The 19,984-nt window shown below is 40.3% G+C and overlaps 2 protein-coding genes across 2 annotated transcripts in view; both read right to left on the bottom strand.

Moving 5' to 3' along the window:
- LOC133608483 (uncharacterized) overlaps positions 1–19,984 on the bottom strand; it is a 265,786-nt gene that overhangs the window by 111,634 nt on the left and 134,168 nt on the right. The gene's annotated exons all lie outside the window — the stretch shown is intronic.
- Positions 491–12,101, bottom strand: LOC140676625 (uncharacterized). The gene is made up of 2 exons (XM_061963482.2): positions 11,506–12,101; positions 491–1,431 (listed from the first exon to the last, which is right to left on the bottom strand). The coding sequence occupies exons 1-2, from the start codon at positions 11,696–11,698 to the stop codon at positions 560–562; spliced, it is 1,065 nt and encodes a 354-aa protein (XP_061819466.2). The 5' UTR covers positions 11,699–12,101; the 3' UTR covers positions 491–559.

Genomic DNA, 19,984 nt, shown 5'->3' with positions numbered 1-19,984 from the left:
TGTTCCAACAGGACAATGACCCCAAACACACGTCAAAAGTGGTAAAGGAATGGCTAAATCAGGCTAGAATTAAGGTTTTAGAGTGGATTCCAAAGTCCTGACTTAAACGTGTGGACAATGCTGAAGAAACAAGTCCATGTCAGAAAACCAACACATTTTAGCTGAACTGCACCAATTTTGTCAAGAGGAGTGGTCAAAATTTCAACCAGAAGCTTGTGGATGGCTACCAAAAGCGCCTTAGTGCAGTGAAACTTGCCAAGGGACATGTAACCAAATATTAACAATGCTGTATGTATACTTTTGACCCAGCACATTTGCTCACATTTTCAGTAGACCCATAATAAATTCATAAAAGAACCAAATTACATGAATGTTTTTTGTGACCAACAAGTATGTGCTCCAATCACTCTATCACAAAAAATTAAAAGTTGTAGAAATTATTGGAAACTCAAGACAGCCATGACATTATGTTCTTTACAAGTGTATGTAAACTTTTGACCACGACTGTATAGTTTTTAAGTCAACATTGTTTTGTGTCGTCATTTGAATTCGAGCAAGGTTATTTGCTGCTGCACTTATGTTTGCTGACGAGGTATTTCCGGGAGAAGGTTCTGTCACACACGCTGCAGCTGAAGGGCTTCTCGCCCGTGTGCGTTCGCGTGTGTGTCAACAAAGTGTACTTTTGCGAGAACCTCTGACCGCAAACCCTGCAGGCGAAAGGTTTCTCCCCCGTGTGTCTCCTCGTGTGCTTTACCAAGCTGTCTTTGAGCGAGAATCGTTGGCCGCAGACCGAGCAAGGGAAGGGTTTCTCGCCCGTGTGCGTCCTCGAGTGGGTCGTCAAGTTCGCTTTCTGAGAGAACCGCTTCCCGCACGCCGAGCAGGTAAACGGTTTCTCGCGGGGAAGTGTTTCTTCCCCCGCGTGCGTCCTGGCGTGCCTCAGCAAATTGCACTTCTGGGAGAAGCTTTCGTCACAAAGTGAACAAGCGCAGGGTTTCTCGCCCGTGTGCGTCCTCACGTGCCTCTCCAACGTGGAGCGGTCCCTAAAACTGGTGTTGCAGACCGAGCACGAGAATGTGTTTCCTCCGGTGTGTGTCGTCAAACTGCCTTTGAGAGCGAATCTTCTACCGTCTTCATGGTCCGTGTCAAGAGAGTGGCAACTGGCGTCATCACTACCTGGCAGCGCAGCCAAGAGGCTGTCTGCTTCCCATCTTCTCTTCTCTGAACTTTGACTCTCATCAAGCTGGGACAGCTGAGCGTCATCGTCATCATTTTCACTCTTTGCCACTTCATGGGCCACTGCAAACTTGCTGATGTCGGCATACTCCCGAGTACACACATGCTCCTCCTTAATGTGGGGGGGATTTGGCTCCTCTTGCTCCATCCTGGTGCCCCACACCTGCAGCTCAGGGGGAAAAGCTACTTCACCGACGTCTACAAAACACAAACACCGGAATTAGAAACCCAGTAAAACATATACCAAAACCCTTATTTGGCTATTTTTTAAGATCTTTAAGTGATATCGCCTTTACATTGTTAATGAATGTGAACAATTCAATATCTTATAATAAGGTACCTTACTTTCGCACAAGAAAGTATGGAGCATACTTGCCAACCCTCCCGAATTTCAGTGCCCCTCCCGAAAATCTCCCGGGACAACCATTCTCCCGAATTTCTCCCGATTTCCACCCGGACAACAATATTGGAGGCGTGCCTTAAAGGCACTGTCGTTAGCGTCCTCTACAACCTGTCGTCACATCCGCTTTTCCTCCATTCATTTTTTTTTTGTCCTGTCCAGCTTCTCAGGCAAATCATATAGTTGATGTAGATGCCCATGTCGGCTGTTCAGATTTACTTTACAAAAGAGAAGTGTAGGATACTTCTCTTGTTGCCTTATTTGTATTTGACTTTATTAAATGTATTTATATTATCATTTAGTGCAGCCGGGCCAGAGCAGGAGGGGATAGAAAGAGAAAAAAAAAGAAGACAGAGGGGGAAACTGTGGGGACAAGAGGGGGATCAGACTGAGAGACAAAAACAACAACAGCAAACAACAACAACAACAACAATAGAGCAACATCAGCAAATACGACATGCACAAATATGATGGTAAAAGTAATAGCAAATAAGCAGTTAGCGAAAAATAAAAAATAATACAGAAATGACAATGAGCATTATTACACTACAAATGGATCAATACAAATACCAATAGAAATAGCGCTATTGATAATGAACAATACCAATAATTTACCTTTATTATCAACAATACAGTTGTTTAAATGCAACAATACATATACGTAATGATAACTTGAGATACGAAAGAATGCAGAAAAATGGAGGGGGAGAAAGAGAAGCAACCTACATTAACCTTGTAGATTGTTATAGTAACAATAGGTTAAGCTTTGTCAGTGTGCCATGTGTTACACCCAGTTTACCCTAGGACAACAACGTTAATATATGTTTGATGAAACGTGATTATGTGCATGAGTGTAAGTATGCATATGTACTTGTATATGTACAGAATGTGTATATGTGTTTGTACAGTGAATGTATATGTACAGAATGTGTATGTGTATGTTTGTATATTGAATGTGCGTGTGGATGTACGAACTTTAGGTATGTAAATATGTACTGTATTTGTGTATGTATGTGGGAGCGTAGGTACCTATGTACGTATGTGAGCATATGTGAATTTGTATGTACAATACATTCGACTCCCAGAGTGCGTGGGAGCCAGAGCACGGCCCCAACACCCCCGAGAGCCCAACCCACAAACAGTAGGCGTGGTGCCCAGGGAACCAGGGACCACCGCCCCCACGCAGCCAAGCCGGCCAGCGACAGGAACCCTAGAGCCCGGCCCACCGTACCGCCCACAAGGGCCAGCAGCAGGCCGCAGACAGACGCACCCGGCAGAGGACAGGGCACGAGAACAGCAGGGGACAGCCAGACCCCAAGCCAGCGAGAGACCACACCCCACACGGGCAGAAAGGCGAGACGCCCCGCCCGAGGGACCCAGAGACTCCCCGCAACCGGACGGGAAGACCGCCCCCGCCCCACCGGCAACCGTGCCCCCACAAGCCCACCCCCCACCCCCGGAGAGCGCGGCGAGGCCAGCCCCTGGCCACCCCACCCAAACCGACCGCCGCAGGACCACCCAGGCACAGGGCCACGGGAACCACCCACCCCACCTGCAGGGACCCCAACGATGGAGATGGAACAACCAGCAACCGCCCCGCCGGACCACTCATATAGTATATGCGGCTTACATATACACGTACGTGAATGCAATGCATACTTGATCAACAGCCATACAGGTCACACTGAGTGTGGCCGTATAAACAACTTTAACACTGTTACAAATATGCGCCACACTGTGAACCCACACCAAACAAGAATGACAAACACATTTCGGGAGAACATCCGCACCGTAACACAACAAACACAACAGAACAAATACCCAGAACCCCTTGCAGCACTAACTCTTCCGGGACGCTACAATATACACCCCCCGCTACCATCAAACCCCGCCGTCTACCATGGATCTCCACCTCACTCTCTTCTGTGCGATGGTCTTCGCTTCTTGCCAAGAGGTCCCCATCTTGGTCAGTTCATCAAGAGTGAACCGCCTCCAGTTGAATTTTGGTCTCCCTGGCTTCCTCTTGCCCTCAGGATTATAGTCCAGGGCTTGTCTTGCTATGTTTCTCGGATCCTTCCTAAGTCTATGGCCGATCCATCCCCACTTTCTTCTTTTGATTTCATTTTGAATTTGCTCTTGGTTCATGCATCTCCACAGGTCTACATTTGATATCTTGTTGGGCTACCAAATCCTCAGTATGTACCTGAGACAGATGATTGATTTGGTGGTTTTCCAAGTTTCATAGCCATAAAGAAGAACATATTTTACATTTGTATTGAAGATTCTGATTTTGGTGTTTTCTGGGAAGAGAGCCATACAGGTCGGAGAGTTCTAGAGGCATGTTTTGCTTTGCTGATGCGCAGGTCGACATCTTTATCAGCTCCTCCATCTGTGCTGATGTTGCTTCCCAGGTAGACAAACTCAACCACATCTTCCAGGGGGTGCTCCTCGATTGTGATATTGCCTTTCCATTGTTAATGAATGTGAACAATTCAATATCTTATACAAACCCTGTTTCCATATGAGTTGGGAAATTGTGTTAGATGTAAATATAAACGGAATACGATGATTTGCAAATCATTTTCAACCCATATTCAATTGAATGCACTACAAAGACAACATATTTGATGTTCAAACTCATAAACTTTATTTTGTTTTTGCAAATAATAATTAGCTTAGAATTTCATGGCTGAAACACGTGCCAAAGTAGTTGGGAAAGGGCATGTTCACCACTGTGTTACATGGCCTTTTCTTTTAACAACACTCAGTAAACGTTTGGGAACTGAGGAGACACATTTTTTAAGCTTCTCAGGTGGAATTCTTTCCCATTCTTGCTTGATGTACAGCTTAAGTTGTTCAACAGTCCGGGGGTCTCCGTTGTAATATTTTAAGCTTCATAATGCGCCACACATTTTCAATGGGAGACAGGTCTGGACTACAGGCAGGCCAGTCTAGTACCCGCACTCTTTTACTATGAAGCCACGTTGATGTAACACGTGGCTTGGCATTGTCTTGCTGAAATAAGCAGGGGCGTCCATGGTAACGTTGCTTGGATGGCAACATATGTTGCTCCAAAACCTGTATGTACCTTTCAGCATTAATGGCGCCTTCACAGATGTGTAAGTTCCCCATGTCTTGGGCACTAATACACCCCCATACCATCACAGAGGCTGGCTTTTCAACTTTGCGCCTATAACAATCCGGATGGTTCTTTTCCTCTTTGGTCCGGAGGACACGACTTCCACAGTTTTCAAAAATAATTTGAAATGTGGACTCGTCAGACCACAGAACACTTTTCCACTTTGTATCAGTCCATCTTAGATGAGCTCAGGCCCAGCGAAGCCGACGCCGTTTCTGGGTGTTGTTGATAAACGGTTTTCGCCTTGCATAGGAGAGTTTTAACTTGCACTTACAGATGTAGCGACCAACTGTAGTTACTGACAGTGGGTTTCTGAAGTGTTCCTGAGCCCATGTGGTGATATCCTTTACACACCGATGTCGCTTGTTGATGCAGTACAGCCTGAGGGATCAAAGGCCACATGCTTAGCTGCTTACGTGCAGTGATTTCTCCAGATTCTCTGAACCCTTTGATGATATTATGGACCGTAGATGGTGAAATCCCTAAATTCCTTGCAATAGCTGGTTGAGAAAGGTTTTTCTTAAACTGTTCAACAATTTGCTCACGCATTTGTTGACAAAGTGGTGACCCTCGCCCCATCCTTGTTTGTGAATGACTGAGCATTTCATGGAATCTACTTTTATACCCAATCATGGCACCCACCTGTTCCCAATTTGCCTGTTCACCTGTGGGATGTTCCAAATAAGTGTTTGATGAGCATTCCTCAACTTTATCAGTATTTATTGCCACCTTTCCCAACTTCTTTGTCACGTGTTGCTGGCATCAAATTCTAAAGTTAATGATTATTTGAAAAAAAATAAAATGTTTATCAGTTTGAACATGAAATATGTTGTCTTTGTAGTATATTCAACTGAATATGGGTTGAAAATGATTTGCAAATCAGTGTATTCCGTTTATATTTACATCTAACACAATTTCCCAACTCATATGGAAACGGGGTTTGTAAGATACCTTACTTTCGCACAACAAAGCATGGAGTGCAAAATAAGCAGTGGTGTGCTGTCAGGGCCAGCAAGGACTTCTCTGCTGACCTAACATAACCAGAAATCATGATCATAGTTAAAGATAAAAGTATTTTTGTTTATTTACTTTCCCTAAATATCTAAAAGTATTCATATTCTCTTCATGTCATATTATGCTCCTTCCAGCGCGGTTGTTTTTAGTTTATAGAGTTTTTATCCAATCAGAATTCAGCTAGCTTATGTTGCCATGCTGTACCAAATCTGCCAGAGGCCTTCAGATTCAGCAATGCGGGCGTTACAGCGAACGGGGAAACACAGTGATTGACAGTTGCGATAGCCAATCAGATCACGAGTTATTGTCAGTAAGGCCTTCTATGTGGCTTGAGGCAGATATAAACTTGACTCACATATGAACTCGAAGTGCCATCCCATTCCTAACCCATAGGGTTCAATATGATGTCGGTCCACCTTTTGCTGCTATTACAGCTTCAACTCATCTGAGTGTGTTTATAGGAATTTTCGACCATTCTTCCAAAAGCGCATTGGTGAGGTCACACACTGATGTTGGTCTGGCTCTCAGTCTCCGTTCTAATTCATACCAAAGGTGTTCTATCGGGTTCAGGTCAGGACTCTGTGCAGGCCAGTCAAGTTCATCCACACCAGACTCTGTCATCCATGTCTTTATGGACCTTGCTTTGTGCACTGGTGCACAGTCATGTTGAAAGACGAAAGGGCCCGCTCCAAACTGTTCCCACAAGGTTGGGAGCATGGAATTGTCCAAAAATGTTTTGGTTTCCTGGAGCATTCAAAGTTCCTTTCACTGGAACTAATGGACCAAACCCAACTCCTGAAAAACAACTCCACACCATAATTCCTCCTCCACCAAATTTCACACTTGGTACAATGCAGTCCGAAATGTACCGCTCTTCTGGCAACATCCAAACCCAGACTCGTCCATCAGATTGCCTAATGAAAAAGCGTGATTCATCACTCCAGAGAGGGTGTCTCCACTGCTCTAGAGTCCAGTGGTGACGTGGTTTACACCACTGCATCCCACGCTTTGCATTGGACTTGGTCAGGGGTCGGCAACCCAAAATGTTGGAAGAGCCATATTGGATCAAAAATACAAAAAAAAAAAAATGTCTGGAGCCGCCAAAAATTAAAAGCCTTATATAAGTTTATAATGAAGACAACAAATGATGTAAGTGTCTATATTAGCCTACTATCAAAGCCTGATGCAAATCTTCGTCGACAGAAAATTTGTATTTCATTTTTCACTCTACACATTTTGGCAACATTGGAAATCATTAGTAAAATGGAGGCTTCTCACAGGCTGAGATAACTTCTGGAAATTGCTGGCTCAGAATGGCCAAAAGTGTGTTCAAGTTTAAGGAAACGGCAGGCTGCCTTCTACTAATGGATTTATTACAATCTTTGCAAGCTGGGTAACGTTTGCTGTGGTCTGGAACAACATGGCACACAACTATGAGGAAATTCAGCCAATATTACATACAGATATAAATTAAATACACAGAGGACATAAGTAAAGGAAATTAAACGAGATCAAATATACCTACACACGAGGCATAATGATGCAATATGTACATATAACTAGCCTAAAAAGCATGTTAGCATCGATTAGCTTTGCATTCATGGATCGACCAATTATGCCTGATAAGCACTCCAGCAAATCAATAAAATCCACAAAGTTCACCTTTGTGCATTCGCGCACAGTATAAAATGTTTGGTGGACAAAATGAGACCAAGAAGGAGTGGCATAAAACACGTCTTTCTGTGGCAACATTGGAGAAAGTTGTACATGTAAACAAACTACTACAAATTGGTAAAGGGAAAAAAACGGTGCTTGCCAAATACTCTCATCAGTGAAGCATGTATAACATAAACGGTGGGATTTCTAACAATTAAGGTTTGTGTCATGTCAGAAAATATATTAAAACAAAAAATAAAATTTTAACTTATTCCATTTTCACACATCTCTGAGAGAGGTCCAGGGAGCCACTAGGGCGGCGCTAAAGATGCGTCTCTAAAGCCGCGGGTTGCTGACCCCCGGACTTGGGGGTCTTAGACAGAGGTGGGTAGAGTAGCCAGAAATTGTACTCAAGTAAGAGTACTGTTACTTTAGAGATTTATTACTCAAGTAAAAGTAATGAGTAGTCACCCAAATATTTACTTGAGTAAAAGTAAAAAGTATGTTGTGAAAAAACTACTCAAGTACTGAGTAACTGATGAGTAACATACACACACATATCATATATATATATATATATATATATATATATATATATATATATATATATATATATATTTATATTTATATGTATGTATTTATATATATATATATATATATATATATATATATATATATATTTATATACACATAAATTGATATATACAGTATATCATTTATATTTATTTAGTTTGCCGTTTTTGTTTACATGTTAAAGGTGTTTTAATGAATATACATGCATGTTTAACACATATAGATTCCTTTCTTTCATGAAGACAAGAATATAAGTTGGTGTATTACCTGATTCTGATGACTTGCATTGATTGTAATCAGACAGTAGTGCTGGTAACGTCCACGTTTTCAAATGGAGGAGAAGAAAAGTTCCTCCTTTCTGTCTAATACCACATGAAAGTGGTTGGTTTTTGGCATTTTATTTGTCCAGCTTCCATATTCGTTTTCACACACTTTACAAGAAATACATTGGCGGCACATTCCGTAGCTTGCTAGCTTGTTTGCGCTGGCTTTCGGAGACTCTTATTTTGTAAGTGCAGGCGCGATGGAGCGGCACTTTTATTGTGAAGACAGGAACTGTGCAGTCAGTCTTTAGGCTTTTGACGGGATGTACGGTTGAAATAAAAACGTGTCTTTTTTCCTTCACACTTTTGATTGATTGATTGAAACTTGTATTAGTAGATTGCACAGTACAGTACTTATTCCGTACAATTGACCACTAAATGGTAACACCCAAATAAGTTTTTCAACTTGTTTAAGTCAGGTCATGTGACCGCCTGGCTCTGTTTGATTGGTCCAACGTCACCAGTGACTGCATTTGATTGGTGGAACGGAGTCAAACGTCACTAGTGACTGCATTTTATTGGTGAAACGGAGTGAAACGTCACCAGTAAGGCAGGCACTTTGAAGGTCTGTCTGACAGACCAAAACAAACAAAGCGTGCATTAACAGATCGATAAAAATTAGTAGCGAGTAGCGAGCTGAATGTAGATAAAAGTAGCGGAGTAAAAGTAGCGTCTCTTCTCTATAAATATACTCAAGTAAAAGTAAAAGTAAGTTGCATTAAAACTACTCTTAGAAGTACAATTTATCCCAAAAGTTACTCAAGTAGATGTAACGGAGTAAACGTAGCGCGTTACTACCCACCTCTGGTCTTAGATACAGCTGTTCGGCCATGGAAACCCATTCCATGAAGCTCTCTGCGTACTGTACGTTGGTTAATTGGAAAGTCCCATGTAGTTTGTAGCAACTGACATGTGCAGAAAGTCTTTGCACTATGCGCTTCAGCATCCGCTGACCCCTCTCTGTCAGTTTACGTGGCCTACCACTTGGTTGCTGAGTTGCTGTTGTTCCCCAACTCTTCCATTTTCTTGTAATAAAGTCGACAGTTGACTTTGGAATATTTAGGAGCCAGGAAATTTCACGACTGGATTTGTTGAACCTGGAAATCACTGAGCTTCAGAGAGCGGCCCATTCTTTCACAAACGTTTGTAGAAACAGTCCCCATGCGTAAGTGTTTGATTTTATACACCTGTGGCCGGGCCAAAGTAATTAGGACACCTGATTCTCATCATTAACATTGTGTTGCGTTTGGACCAGTTGTTCCTCCCAGGGAATTCAAGTTTCTGGTCGCTCCCAAGCTCTTTACGACACTTAAAGCTGGGTAGAAGAACCACCAGACACAGAATAGGTATTTTGTAATAGATTTGCAAAGCTTTGTAAATATAATGAGAACAGTCCAGCATAGAACATTCAATCGCGCAGCTAAGATGGTCTCCCCTAAAATATGGAAACCTTCTATTCTATAAAGTCTCTCTCCCTCCCACCCTCGCTGTCTTGTCTTTCCAGCCCAAACACATGCCCATTGTCAGAGGTGGGTAGTAACGCGCTACATTTACTCCGTTACATCTACTTGAGTAACTTTTGGGATAAATTGTACTTCTAAGAGTAGTTTTATTGCAACATACTTTTACTTTTACTTGAGTATATTTATAGAGAAGAAACGCTACTTTTACTCTGCTACTTTTACTCCGCTACTTTTATCTACATTCAGCTCGCTACTCGCTACTATTTTTTATCGATCTGTTAATGCACGCTTTGTTTGTTTTGGTCTGTCAGACAGACCTTCATAGTGCCTGCGTTTCAACAAATACAGTCACTGGTGACGTTCACTCCGTTCCACCAATCAGATGCAGTCACTGGTGACGTTGGACCAATCAAACAGAGCCAGGGGTCACATGACCTGACTTAAACAAGTTGAAAAACTTATTGGGGTGTTACCATTTAGTGGTCAATTGTACGGAATATATACTGTACTGTGCAATCTACTAATAAAAGTTTCAATCAATCAATCAAAAGTGTGAAGGAAAAAAGACCCTTTTATTTCAACCGTACATCCCGTCAAAAGCCTAAAGACTGACTGCACAGTTCCTGTCTTCACAATAAAAGTGCCGCTCCATCGCGCCTGCGCTTTCAAAACAAGAGTCTCCGAAAGCCAGCGCAAACAAGCTAGCAAGCTACGGAGTTTGCCGCCAATGTATTTCTTGTAAAGTATATAAAAACGAATATGGAAGCTGGACAAATAAGATGCCAAAAATCAACCACTTTCATGTGGTATTAGACAGAAAGGAGGAACTTTTTTCTCCTCCATTTGAAAACGTGGACGCTATCATCACCACTGTCTGATTCCAATCAATGCAAGTCATCAGAATCAGGTAATACACCAACTTATATTCTTGTCTTCATGAAAGAAAGGAATCTATATGTGTTAAACATGCATGTATATTCATTAAAACACCTTTAACATGTAATCAAAAACGGCAAAATAAATAAATATAAATTATATACTGTATATATATATATATATATATACATATATATATATATATAAATAAATAAGTGTGTGTGTATATATATATATATATATATATATATATATATATATATATAAATAAATGTGTGTGTGTATATATATATATATATATATATATATATATATATATATATATATATATATAAATGTGTGTATATATATATATATATATATATATATATGATATGTGTGTGTATGTTACTCATCAGTTACTCAGTACTTGAGTAGTTTTTTCACAACATACTTTTTACTTTTACTCAAGTAAATATTTGGGTGACTACTCCTTACTTTTACTTGAGTAATAAATCTCTAAAGTAACAGTACTCCTACTTGAGTACAATTTCTGGCTACTCTACCCACCTCTGCCCATTGCCCTCCGCAGCTGGACACAAGAAGAGATAAAAGAAGGAGTATCTCTCCTCCTTACATTCCATAGTCAAGGTTAGCACACAGTATTTGCAGACAACCAAAAGACCACAATTGGAAGAAAAACACTAGCTGTTTTGTAATATGATTATGTAAATAAAGAAGTAACACTTAAATACGGATATATGTAAATATCTGCCTCCGACAATTGTCATGGAGATTTCAGAACAATACAAATATCAAGTTACTAAACATATGAGAGTAAGAAAAAACCTGTTCTGTGTGATTCCAGTCCATGCTTGAAAACAGCGTCCAGTAGTTGACGTTGTTGCTCGTTCTTCTCTTTTGTTCGACGAAGTTCCTCCTCGTACTCTGCTATCATTCTTTCCAACACGACGAATATTTCTTCCGCAGCGGCACAAAGTCGCTCCTTCACCAACTCTCTCAGCATTTGGACTTTACACATTTTCACAGTGTCACCATGTTATTGTGACTTTAGCATGAGATGCTAACTTCCGGGTCCTTTGTTCGAAGCTCTAAACTAAGCTATCCGAAGGAGCTTCTACGTGCACCAAAAATTAACAATTACGAAGTTTTACTATGATATTAAATAAATATTATGATCGTAAAAAAAGCATACATTTTTGGAAAAAATAACGCCAACTTTACTTTACGCCACCGCTCTGCTAATGTAATCTTGAAGACGTCCTCGTATTTCTTCTTCTACTTGTTTTGGTTTACTGGTGGGTCTAACCCAAAAGTGCATACCGCCCTCTAGTGTACTAAATTAAGTTAAAAGTTAAAGTACCAACACACACACACACACACTAAGTGTGGTGAAATTTGCCCTCTGCATTTGACCCATCACCTTGTTCACGCCCTGTGAGGTGAGGGGAGCAGTGAGCAGTAGTGATGGGTCCGGCAACACCGGTGCATCGGCGCATGCGTCGATTTCATAGAGCAAAACCCTGTGTCGGTGCGCGTACCGCTTTTAGAAAGTCACGTGACCGATCATGAGCTGTTTGGATCACGTGACCGATACGCGAACTGTGTCGCACTGACGCCTGCGCGCCAAACTGTGTTTTTATAAGGAAGCGCATCTGTCAACGAGATGCTGCTGCCAACAGAATCGTCGCACTTCTGTCGTTGGTCTTTTCTAATTTATCGTCGTCGGAGATCATGGAACAGCCTCAGGCAAAAAGAAAGATTTCCGCCGTGTGGGAATATTTTGATCATATATCGGAAAAAAATGTATTTGTGTTAATTTCCTTGTCGTTTCATCCTCTTCTCTCAAAGTTTCCACTTGATCTATTAGAATTCAAAATCTCTTCAAAATGATTCTTAGTTTACTATTCATATTTTCTGCAGGTTAAATGTCTCATTTGTACGACAGAATTGTCGTACATTAACAAATCCACCTCCTCAATGCTGTCAGCCGGAGAAATAATAACTAAGAAGAGAAATCGTCTAAAATTTAATACGTTGGAAAAACAGTTTTTTTTTAAATAAAAATGTGTAAAAAAAAAACAAAAAAAAACATTCCCAGTCCACAAGCATCCTCATTCACAACACGTTATCTTAGATTTCCATGTTATGATATATGTTCACATTATTTATTGACTGTATCTAAAAAAGATAAAAATATATTTTTATTTAAATGAAAATATGAAATAATTAGGGATGTCCGATAATGGCTTTTTGCCAATATTCCGATATTGCCCAACTCTTTAATTACCGATACCAATATCAACCGATACCGATATCAACCAATATATGCAGTCGTGGAATTAACACATTATTATGCCCAGTGTTGGGTTAGTTACTGAAAACCAGTAACCAGTTACTTTACTAGTTACTTTATTTCAAAAGTAACTCAGTTACTAACTCAGTTACTTACACCTAAAAGTAATGCGTTACTGTGAAAAGTAACTATTTAGTTACTTCTTTTTTTCTTTTCTTTTTTTTAAAGCTCCCATTAATGCCCTTTTTGCCTTCATTTCAGTACTGTCATTGCACTGGAGAATAATAAAATCTGTTGATCAACTTGACATACATTTTTATTTTCCTTTTAACATAATTACCGGTAATGAAAAACAGTGCAACATAAAAAGGCATTCCTCCTTTCTTTAAACCTGGACCAATGACCATTAATAAAAGTTTAAGTGCAACATAAGAAGGCACATCATCTTCCTTGAAACATAGGTAGTGAAATAAAGCCTGACATCTGGAGTGATGCTGCTGTCTTCCACACTTGGAGCCATGGATTGTACAATCCTTGTTTTCAGTGGCAGGATCATTGACACAGATGGTGAAGTTTCAGTGCTCAGTAGAGATGTAACACTTTTGAGGGGTTTAAGCACCTGGAGGACCTCATCTGCCACTCTCACATCATCATCAGACAGGGTGACATTTGTCTTCAGGGTGTTGTGGGTCAATGCAGATTATATAGCTGCCTGCTGCTCCAACATATCATAAGTGGAGTTCCACCTCGTTGGGACATCATGTATGAGCAGGCAGCTTTAGCATTTCTTGCTTTGTCTTAAGCACATGAGCAGCTGTTGTGCTTGGGTGGAAGTAAGAAACCTTCCTGATCCTCCCAAAGAGGCGCTCCATCCTATTGACTGAGATTCCCTTCTGTGATGCCAAATTCACTACATGTGCAAAGCACCTATCTGTGGTCCCAGTCCTGCCTCATTCTCTGTAATTATTTGATTTTTGGCATTATCACGTGTGACTGGGATATCTTTATCTTCCATTCCTCCACTGTTTGTGTCAGTACCTGCGCAAGGTGACTCTCGTAGAGGGGGCGTGTCTTCTCATCTCCCAGTCTGCTGTGATGAAGTGAGCGCTTATAGTTCCGCTGGACGTCCAGCCGTCTGTCATGAGCGCAACAGCTGATGCTCGGGATAGTTCATCCACAACTTTTTTCTTCTCCTGCTCATAAAGATCTGGCACAATCTTATTGCTGAAGTGGGTGCGCGACGGGATGTCGTAACGTGGTTCAAGCACGTTCAGCATGTGTTTAAAACCCTCGTTTTGCACAACCGAGTCTGCACTTATAAACACACCGATTCAATGGCGGGGGCGTTCAAGCTCCTCCGTTACTTCGCTCGCCATGACCACGCTGTGTGTGGACTGAACGTGACAACAACTTTTTTTTTTTCACTTGTGTGCCTCCCCACACACACACCCACACACACATAGACCGCGCCTCTTTTCTTCTCTCCGGCTTGTGACAGAGGAAGATTCAGAAGAACGTCACCGCAGCGCTTCTGTTTCTAGCCGATACTACATCAAAAGTAACGTAAAATAACGCAGTAACGCATCATGTAGTAACGGTAACTAAATTACTGAATAAAAAAAATAACGCGTTAGATTACTAGTTACCGCCGAAACTAACGGCGTTACACTAACGCGTTACTTTGTAACGCGTTAGTCCCAACACTGATTATGCCTAATTTGGACAACCAGGTATGGTGAAGATGAGGTACTTTTTAAAAAAATTAATAAAATAAAATAAGTTAAATAAATTAAAAACATTTTCTTGAATAAAAAAGAGTTAAACAATATAAAAACAGTTACATAGAAACTAGTAATTCTGCCATCCTAGTCACTGCCGTTGTGTCCTTGGGCAAGACACTTTACCCACCTGCTCCCAGTGCCACCCACACTGGTTTAAAAATGTAACTTAGATATTGGGTTTCACTATGTAAAGCGCTTTGAGTCACTTGAGAAAAAGCGCTATATAAATATAATTCACTTCACACTTCACTTAATGAAAATGAGTAAAATTAACTGTTAAAGGTTAGTACTATTAGTGGACCAGCAGCACGCACAATCATGTGTGCTTACGGACTGTATCCCTTGCAGACTGTATTGATATATATTGATATATAATGTAGGAACCAGAATATTAATAACAGAAAGAAACAACCCTTTTGTGTAAATGAGTGTAAATGGGGGAGGGAGGTTTTTTGGGTTGGTGCACTAATTGTGTTTTTTATGTGGATTTAAAAAAAAACGATACCAATAATTTCCGATATTACATTTTAATGCATTTATCTCTAGAAATAATCTTAAATGAAATACAATGACTTAGTTTATATTATTGTATATAATAGGTCATAAAATCAGTGTCAGTTGAGTCGATCCATAGGTTGCCTGTAGGGATTTTTAATGTCCAGCAGATGTCAGTATTTAGTGACACAGTATCGACACAGTATCAATACAGTTTTGCAATGTGTCGAAACGCTTCATGACGCCTCATCAACCCATCACTAGCGAGCAGCAGCGGTGCCACACCCGGGAATAATTTTTGGTGATTTAACCCCCAATTCCAACCCTTGATGCTGAGTGAGGGAGGTAATAGGTCCCATTTTTATAGTCTTTGGTATGACTCGGCCGGGGTTTGAACTCACAACCTACCAATCTCAGAGCGGACACTCTAACCACTAGGCCACAGTGTGTGCTAGTGGGTTAAACGGTTAAACCCCTTTTTCATGGGAACAAACATATAAGTAAACATGAAAATACAATAAGCAAACAACTAAAGTGTCCCTTCATTTTTCGTATTCCATTCATCCAGTTTTTACCGCTTGTCCCTTTTTTTGGGTGCTGCATGGAGCCTATTTGTTGTTTTCACATCTTTATAAATTGATATTCTTTATAAAGTAAGACACATGCTGAATAAGAAATGTCTGCATATGTTATATTATTCATTTATTTTTCCATATTTAACATATTGTGTTGAAGTTTGGGGAAATGTTTATAAAACCAACATATACCCAATAATTAAACTTCAAAAAAGGGTAATTAGAATAATACACAAAGTGTGCTACTATGAACATACCAATCCATTATTTATAAGTTGTAATGTGTTAAAAACATTTCAGATATTGTGTTTTTAAAAAAAAGCTTGTATTCTTAAGTTATTTCAATTAAGAGGAGAAAACTATAATTTACGGGGATATTGATTTTTGAAATAGGCAAAGTAGGAACAAATATAAAATACAAATGTATTTCAGTTTTAGGAGTTAAATGGTGGAACAAGCTCAGTGATGAGCTGAAGACATGTAGTTCTTTGTTAAGGTTCAAGAAAACCTTGAAAAGTGAAATAATTGAAAATTATAAAATATAGCAACGATTACTCTCATCCCATTGTTTTGTTTTTTAATGTTGATTTTCCAGGCAATCTTATTTTCAGTGGAGGTATAGGATAGGCAAATATAAGCTTTGGCTTCAGCCTATTCCTTTTTCGGTCATTCTTTTTCTTTTCTTTTCTTTTTGTGTGTAAATGTGTATGATTGTTAAGTATTTCTAATCTGTACTGTTAATCTGGTCACACAAAATGGTTAATGGTTGATCATTATATGACCGAAATAAACTTATTTCATTCATTCATATCCAGAAAACGCATTTGTGTTGGATTGCTGCCATCTTGTGGTGTAATTGGGGTACTGTATTAGTATAAAAACACTTGGTTCTATTGGGATATATTATCCATTTATCCATTTGCAACCGCTTGTCCCTTTTGGGGTCGCGGGGGGTGCTGGAGCCTATCTCAGCTGGATTCGGGCGGAAGGCGGGGTACACCCTGGACAAGTCGCCACCTCATCACAGGGCCAACACAGATAGACAGACAACATTCACACTCACATTCACACGCTAGGGCCAATTTAGTGTTGCCAATCAACCTATCCCCGTTATGTTGGGATATAATTAAGATAATGAAGGATGAAGTGATTAAGAAATGTTTAATATATATATGCTATAATGCTTAGAATAGGCCGTTCTGAGTTCTGAGTTCCAGTTGGAACTGGGTACAAGTTCAGGCTTACGCACATTCACTCTTATCGCCCACATTCTTGCCACTGTTGACGTGGCTTCTTTGCCGAGGTCTGAAGGACAACACCAGATATGAAGTTGGAGTCCAGGAAGGAGAAGGCAGAAGAAGATTCCACGCCTGGAAGCAGACACCTCATTGCATATTCATACATTGTGATATATATTGTAAGAGCGCGAGGGGAAGGGCACGCCCTGTGTAAGTCGCTGTGTTGATACTAGGAACAGATAGCGCTCAGACAAATTGTATTAGAATTGTATCCAATAGGGAATAAATACTTCTGATTTTAAAGGCCTACTGAAACCCACTACTACCGACCACGCAGTCTGATAGTTTATATATCAATGATGAAATCTTAACATTGCAACACATGCCAATACGGCCGGGTTAGTTTACTAAAGTGCAATTTTGAATTTCACGCGACATATCCTGCTGAAAACGTCTCAGTATGATGACGTCAGCGCGTGACGTCGCGGACATTTTGAGACACCATGGTGGCCAGCTTTTAAGTCGTCTGTTTTCATCGCAAAATTCCACAGTATTCTGGACATCTGTGTTGGTGAATCTTTTGCAATTTGTTCAATGAACAATGGAGACAGCAAAGAAGAACGCTGTAGGTGGGAAGCGGTGTATTGCGGCCGACTTCAGCAACACAAACACGGCCGGTGTTTCATTGTTTACATTCCCGGAAGATGACAGTCAATCTTTACCATTGGCCTGTGGAGAACTGGGACAACAGAGACTCTTACCAGGAGGACTTTGAGTTGGATACGCAGACACGGTACCGTGAGTACGCTTCCAAACATTTGATCGCTTGCCCGTACGTGCGTGCCGCTATGTGCAAGTCACGTACATAACTTTGGGGACTTTGGGGAAATATATGTGCTGTATGAACTTTGGGGAGGTGAACGGTACTTTGGGCTGTGGGATTGAGTGTATTGTGCAGGTGTTTGAGTTGTATTGGCGGGTTATATGGACGGGAGGGGGGAGGTGTTTGTTATGCGGGATTAATTTGTGGCATATTAAATATAAGCCTGGTTGTGTTGTGGCTAATCTTGTGTTTATTTACTGTTTTAGTCATTCCCAGCTGAATATCAGGTACCACCCGCCTCTCACAGCATGTTCCCTATTTGAATCTCTCCCACTGCCCGCTAGTCCTTCACGCTCACTTTCCTCATCCACAAATCTTTCATCCTCGCTCAAATTAATGGGGAAATCGTCGCTTTCTCGGTCCGAATCGATCTCGCTGCTGGTGGCCATGATTGTAAACAATGTGCAGATGTGAGGAGCTCCACAACTTGTGACGTCACGCTACTCGTCTGCTACTTCCGATACAGGCAAGGCTTTTTTATCAGCGACCAAAAGTTGCAAACTTTATCGTCGATGTTCTCTACTAAATCCTTTCAGCAAAAATATGGCAATATCGCGAAATGATCAAGTATGACACATAGAATGGACCTGCTATCCCCGTTTAAATAAGAACATCGCATTTCAGTAGGCCTTTAAGTTTACGCATTGTGTCCTCTTTAAACATCTTCTGGCTCCAGATTAAACAAATACGTCGACAGTTCTATTCTATATTATGGTATTTTCGGCCCTAGCATTTTTTTATTCATTTACCCTCAGCATATTCTAAACTAAATATTTTTTTTATTCACAATTTATATTATACTAATTTGTTTTGTCAGCGGTAAAAAAACAAAAAGAGCTTTTGGTACATTTTAACTAAATGATAAATGACAATATAGTCAATTGTTCAATAACAAACATTGAGCTAGTAATAGGTTTTCTATAGTCTCATTCAGTATTCTAGTATAGAAATGACAGCATGTTGGTCGTAGACACGGTGACTCATTCATGATGCTTTAGACCAGGGGTGTCCAAAGTGCAGCTGGGGGCCATATACAACTAAATGCTTGGTTTCGTTGGCCCGCCGCATATTGTAGAAATAAATAAAAAACAGTAAAAATGTGAGGAAAAAAAGAGCAAAAAACACTAATGTAATGAGTAAAAACTGAAATTGTGATACTAATAAATAATAATAATATATGCTTTGCAACCAATTACATAAAGATGGCAAAGTTTTATTGTTAAATTTGTATAGCAACTGTTTTAAGCATTTTTATTATTTTCTTTCAAAAGTATATAATGCCCCCTGCATGTTTTACATTTTCAACATGCAGCACTTGGTTAAAAAAAACAGTTTGGACCGCCCTGCTTTAGGCTAATTAGAAAATATGATACGCCAATATCATATCCATGACATAATGCCGAAAAATGCAGTGAACATTTTGCTTATTCCTTTAGTCAAAAATGGTACTTAAACCTCTTTAAGCCCAAGCTGTTTGTTTACATGCTTTTTTTTTTATTTCTCTTTGCTATTTGGGTTTATTGGACCCTAATTAGAATAAAAACTAAGAATCATCTTTTGATATGATTTACTTAGTCCATAAGTACACAAACGTGTACTTCATGTTTAGTGCCATGCTAATTCTTATTTTTACACTTTTTCCCCCCAAATTCCATTGTATGTTATACTCTTCTAACACCACCAGATGGCAGTATAAGTGTCCACATAAGCAGCCATAAGACCCCAATTCAGTAGTGTACACAATTTTGGAAATAAGAGCTAAAAGGTGCTGTCCACGCATGTGGCCACTAAGCCTTTAGAGCAGGGGTCGGCAACCCAAAATGTTGAAAGAGCCATATTGAACCAAAAATACAAAAAAAATATTTGTCTGGAGCCGCAAAAAATTTAAAGTCAGATAGTGTGTCATGAGATATAAATTGAACTAAGAGGACTTAAAGGAAACTAAATTAGCTCAAATATAGCTACAAATGAGGCATAATGATGCAATATGTGCACATCGCTAGCCTAAATAACATGTTAGCATCGATTAGCTTGCAGTC

Source organism: Nerophis lumbriciformis, linkage group LG06 (genome assembly GCF_033978685.3).
Source record: "Nerophis lumbriciformis linkage group LG06, RoL_Nlum_v2.1, whole genome shotgun sequence".
Taxonomy (NCBI): Eukaryota; Metazoa; Chordata; class Actinopteri; order Syngnathiformes; family Syngnathidae; genus Nerophis; species Nerophis lumbriciformis.
This window is presented reverse-complemented; position numbering and strand designations above follow the sequence as displayed.

Bases quoted from the DNA above. Each gene is read 5' to 3' on its own strand.
- LOC140676625 (XM_061963482.2), bottom strand. From the start codon at position 11,698: ATGTGTAAAGTCCAAATGCTGAGAGAGTTGGTGAAGGAGCGACTTTGT. The intron at 1,432-11,505 runs GTTTTTTCTTAC...TGTGTTTTGTAG, and splicing joins ACTGGAATCACACAGAACAG to ACGTCGGTGAAGTAGCTTTT.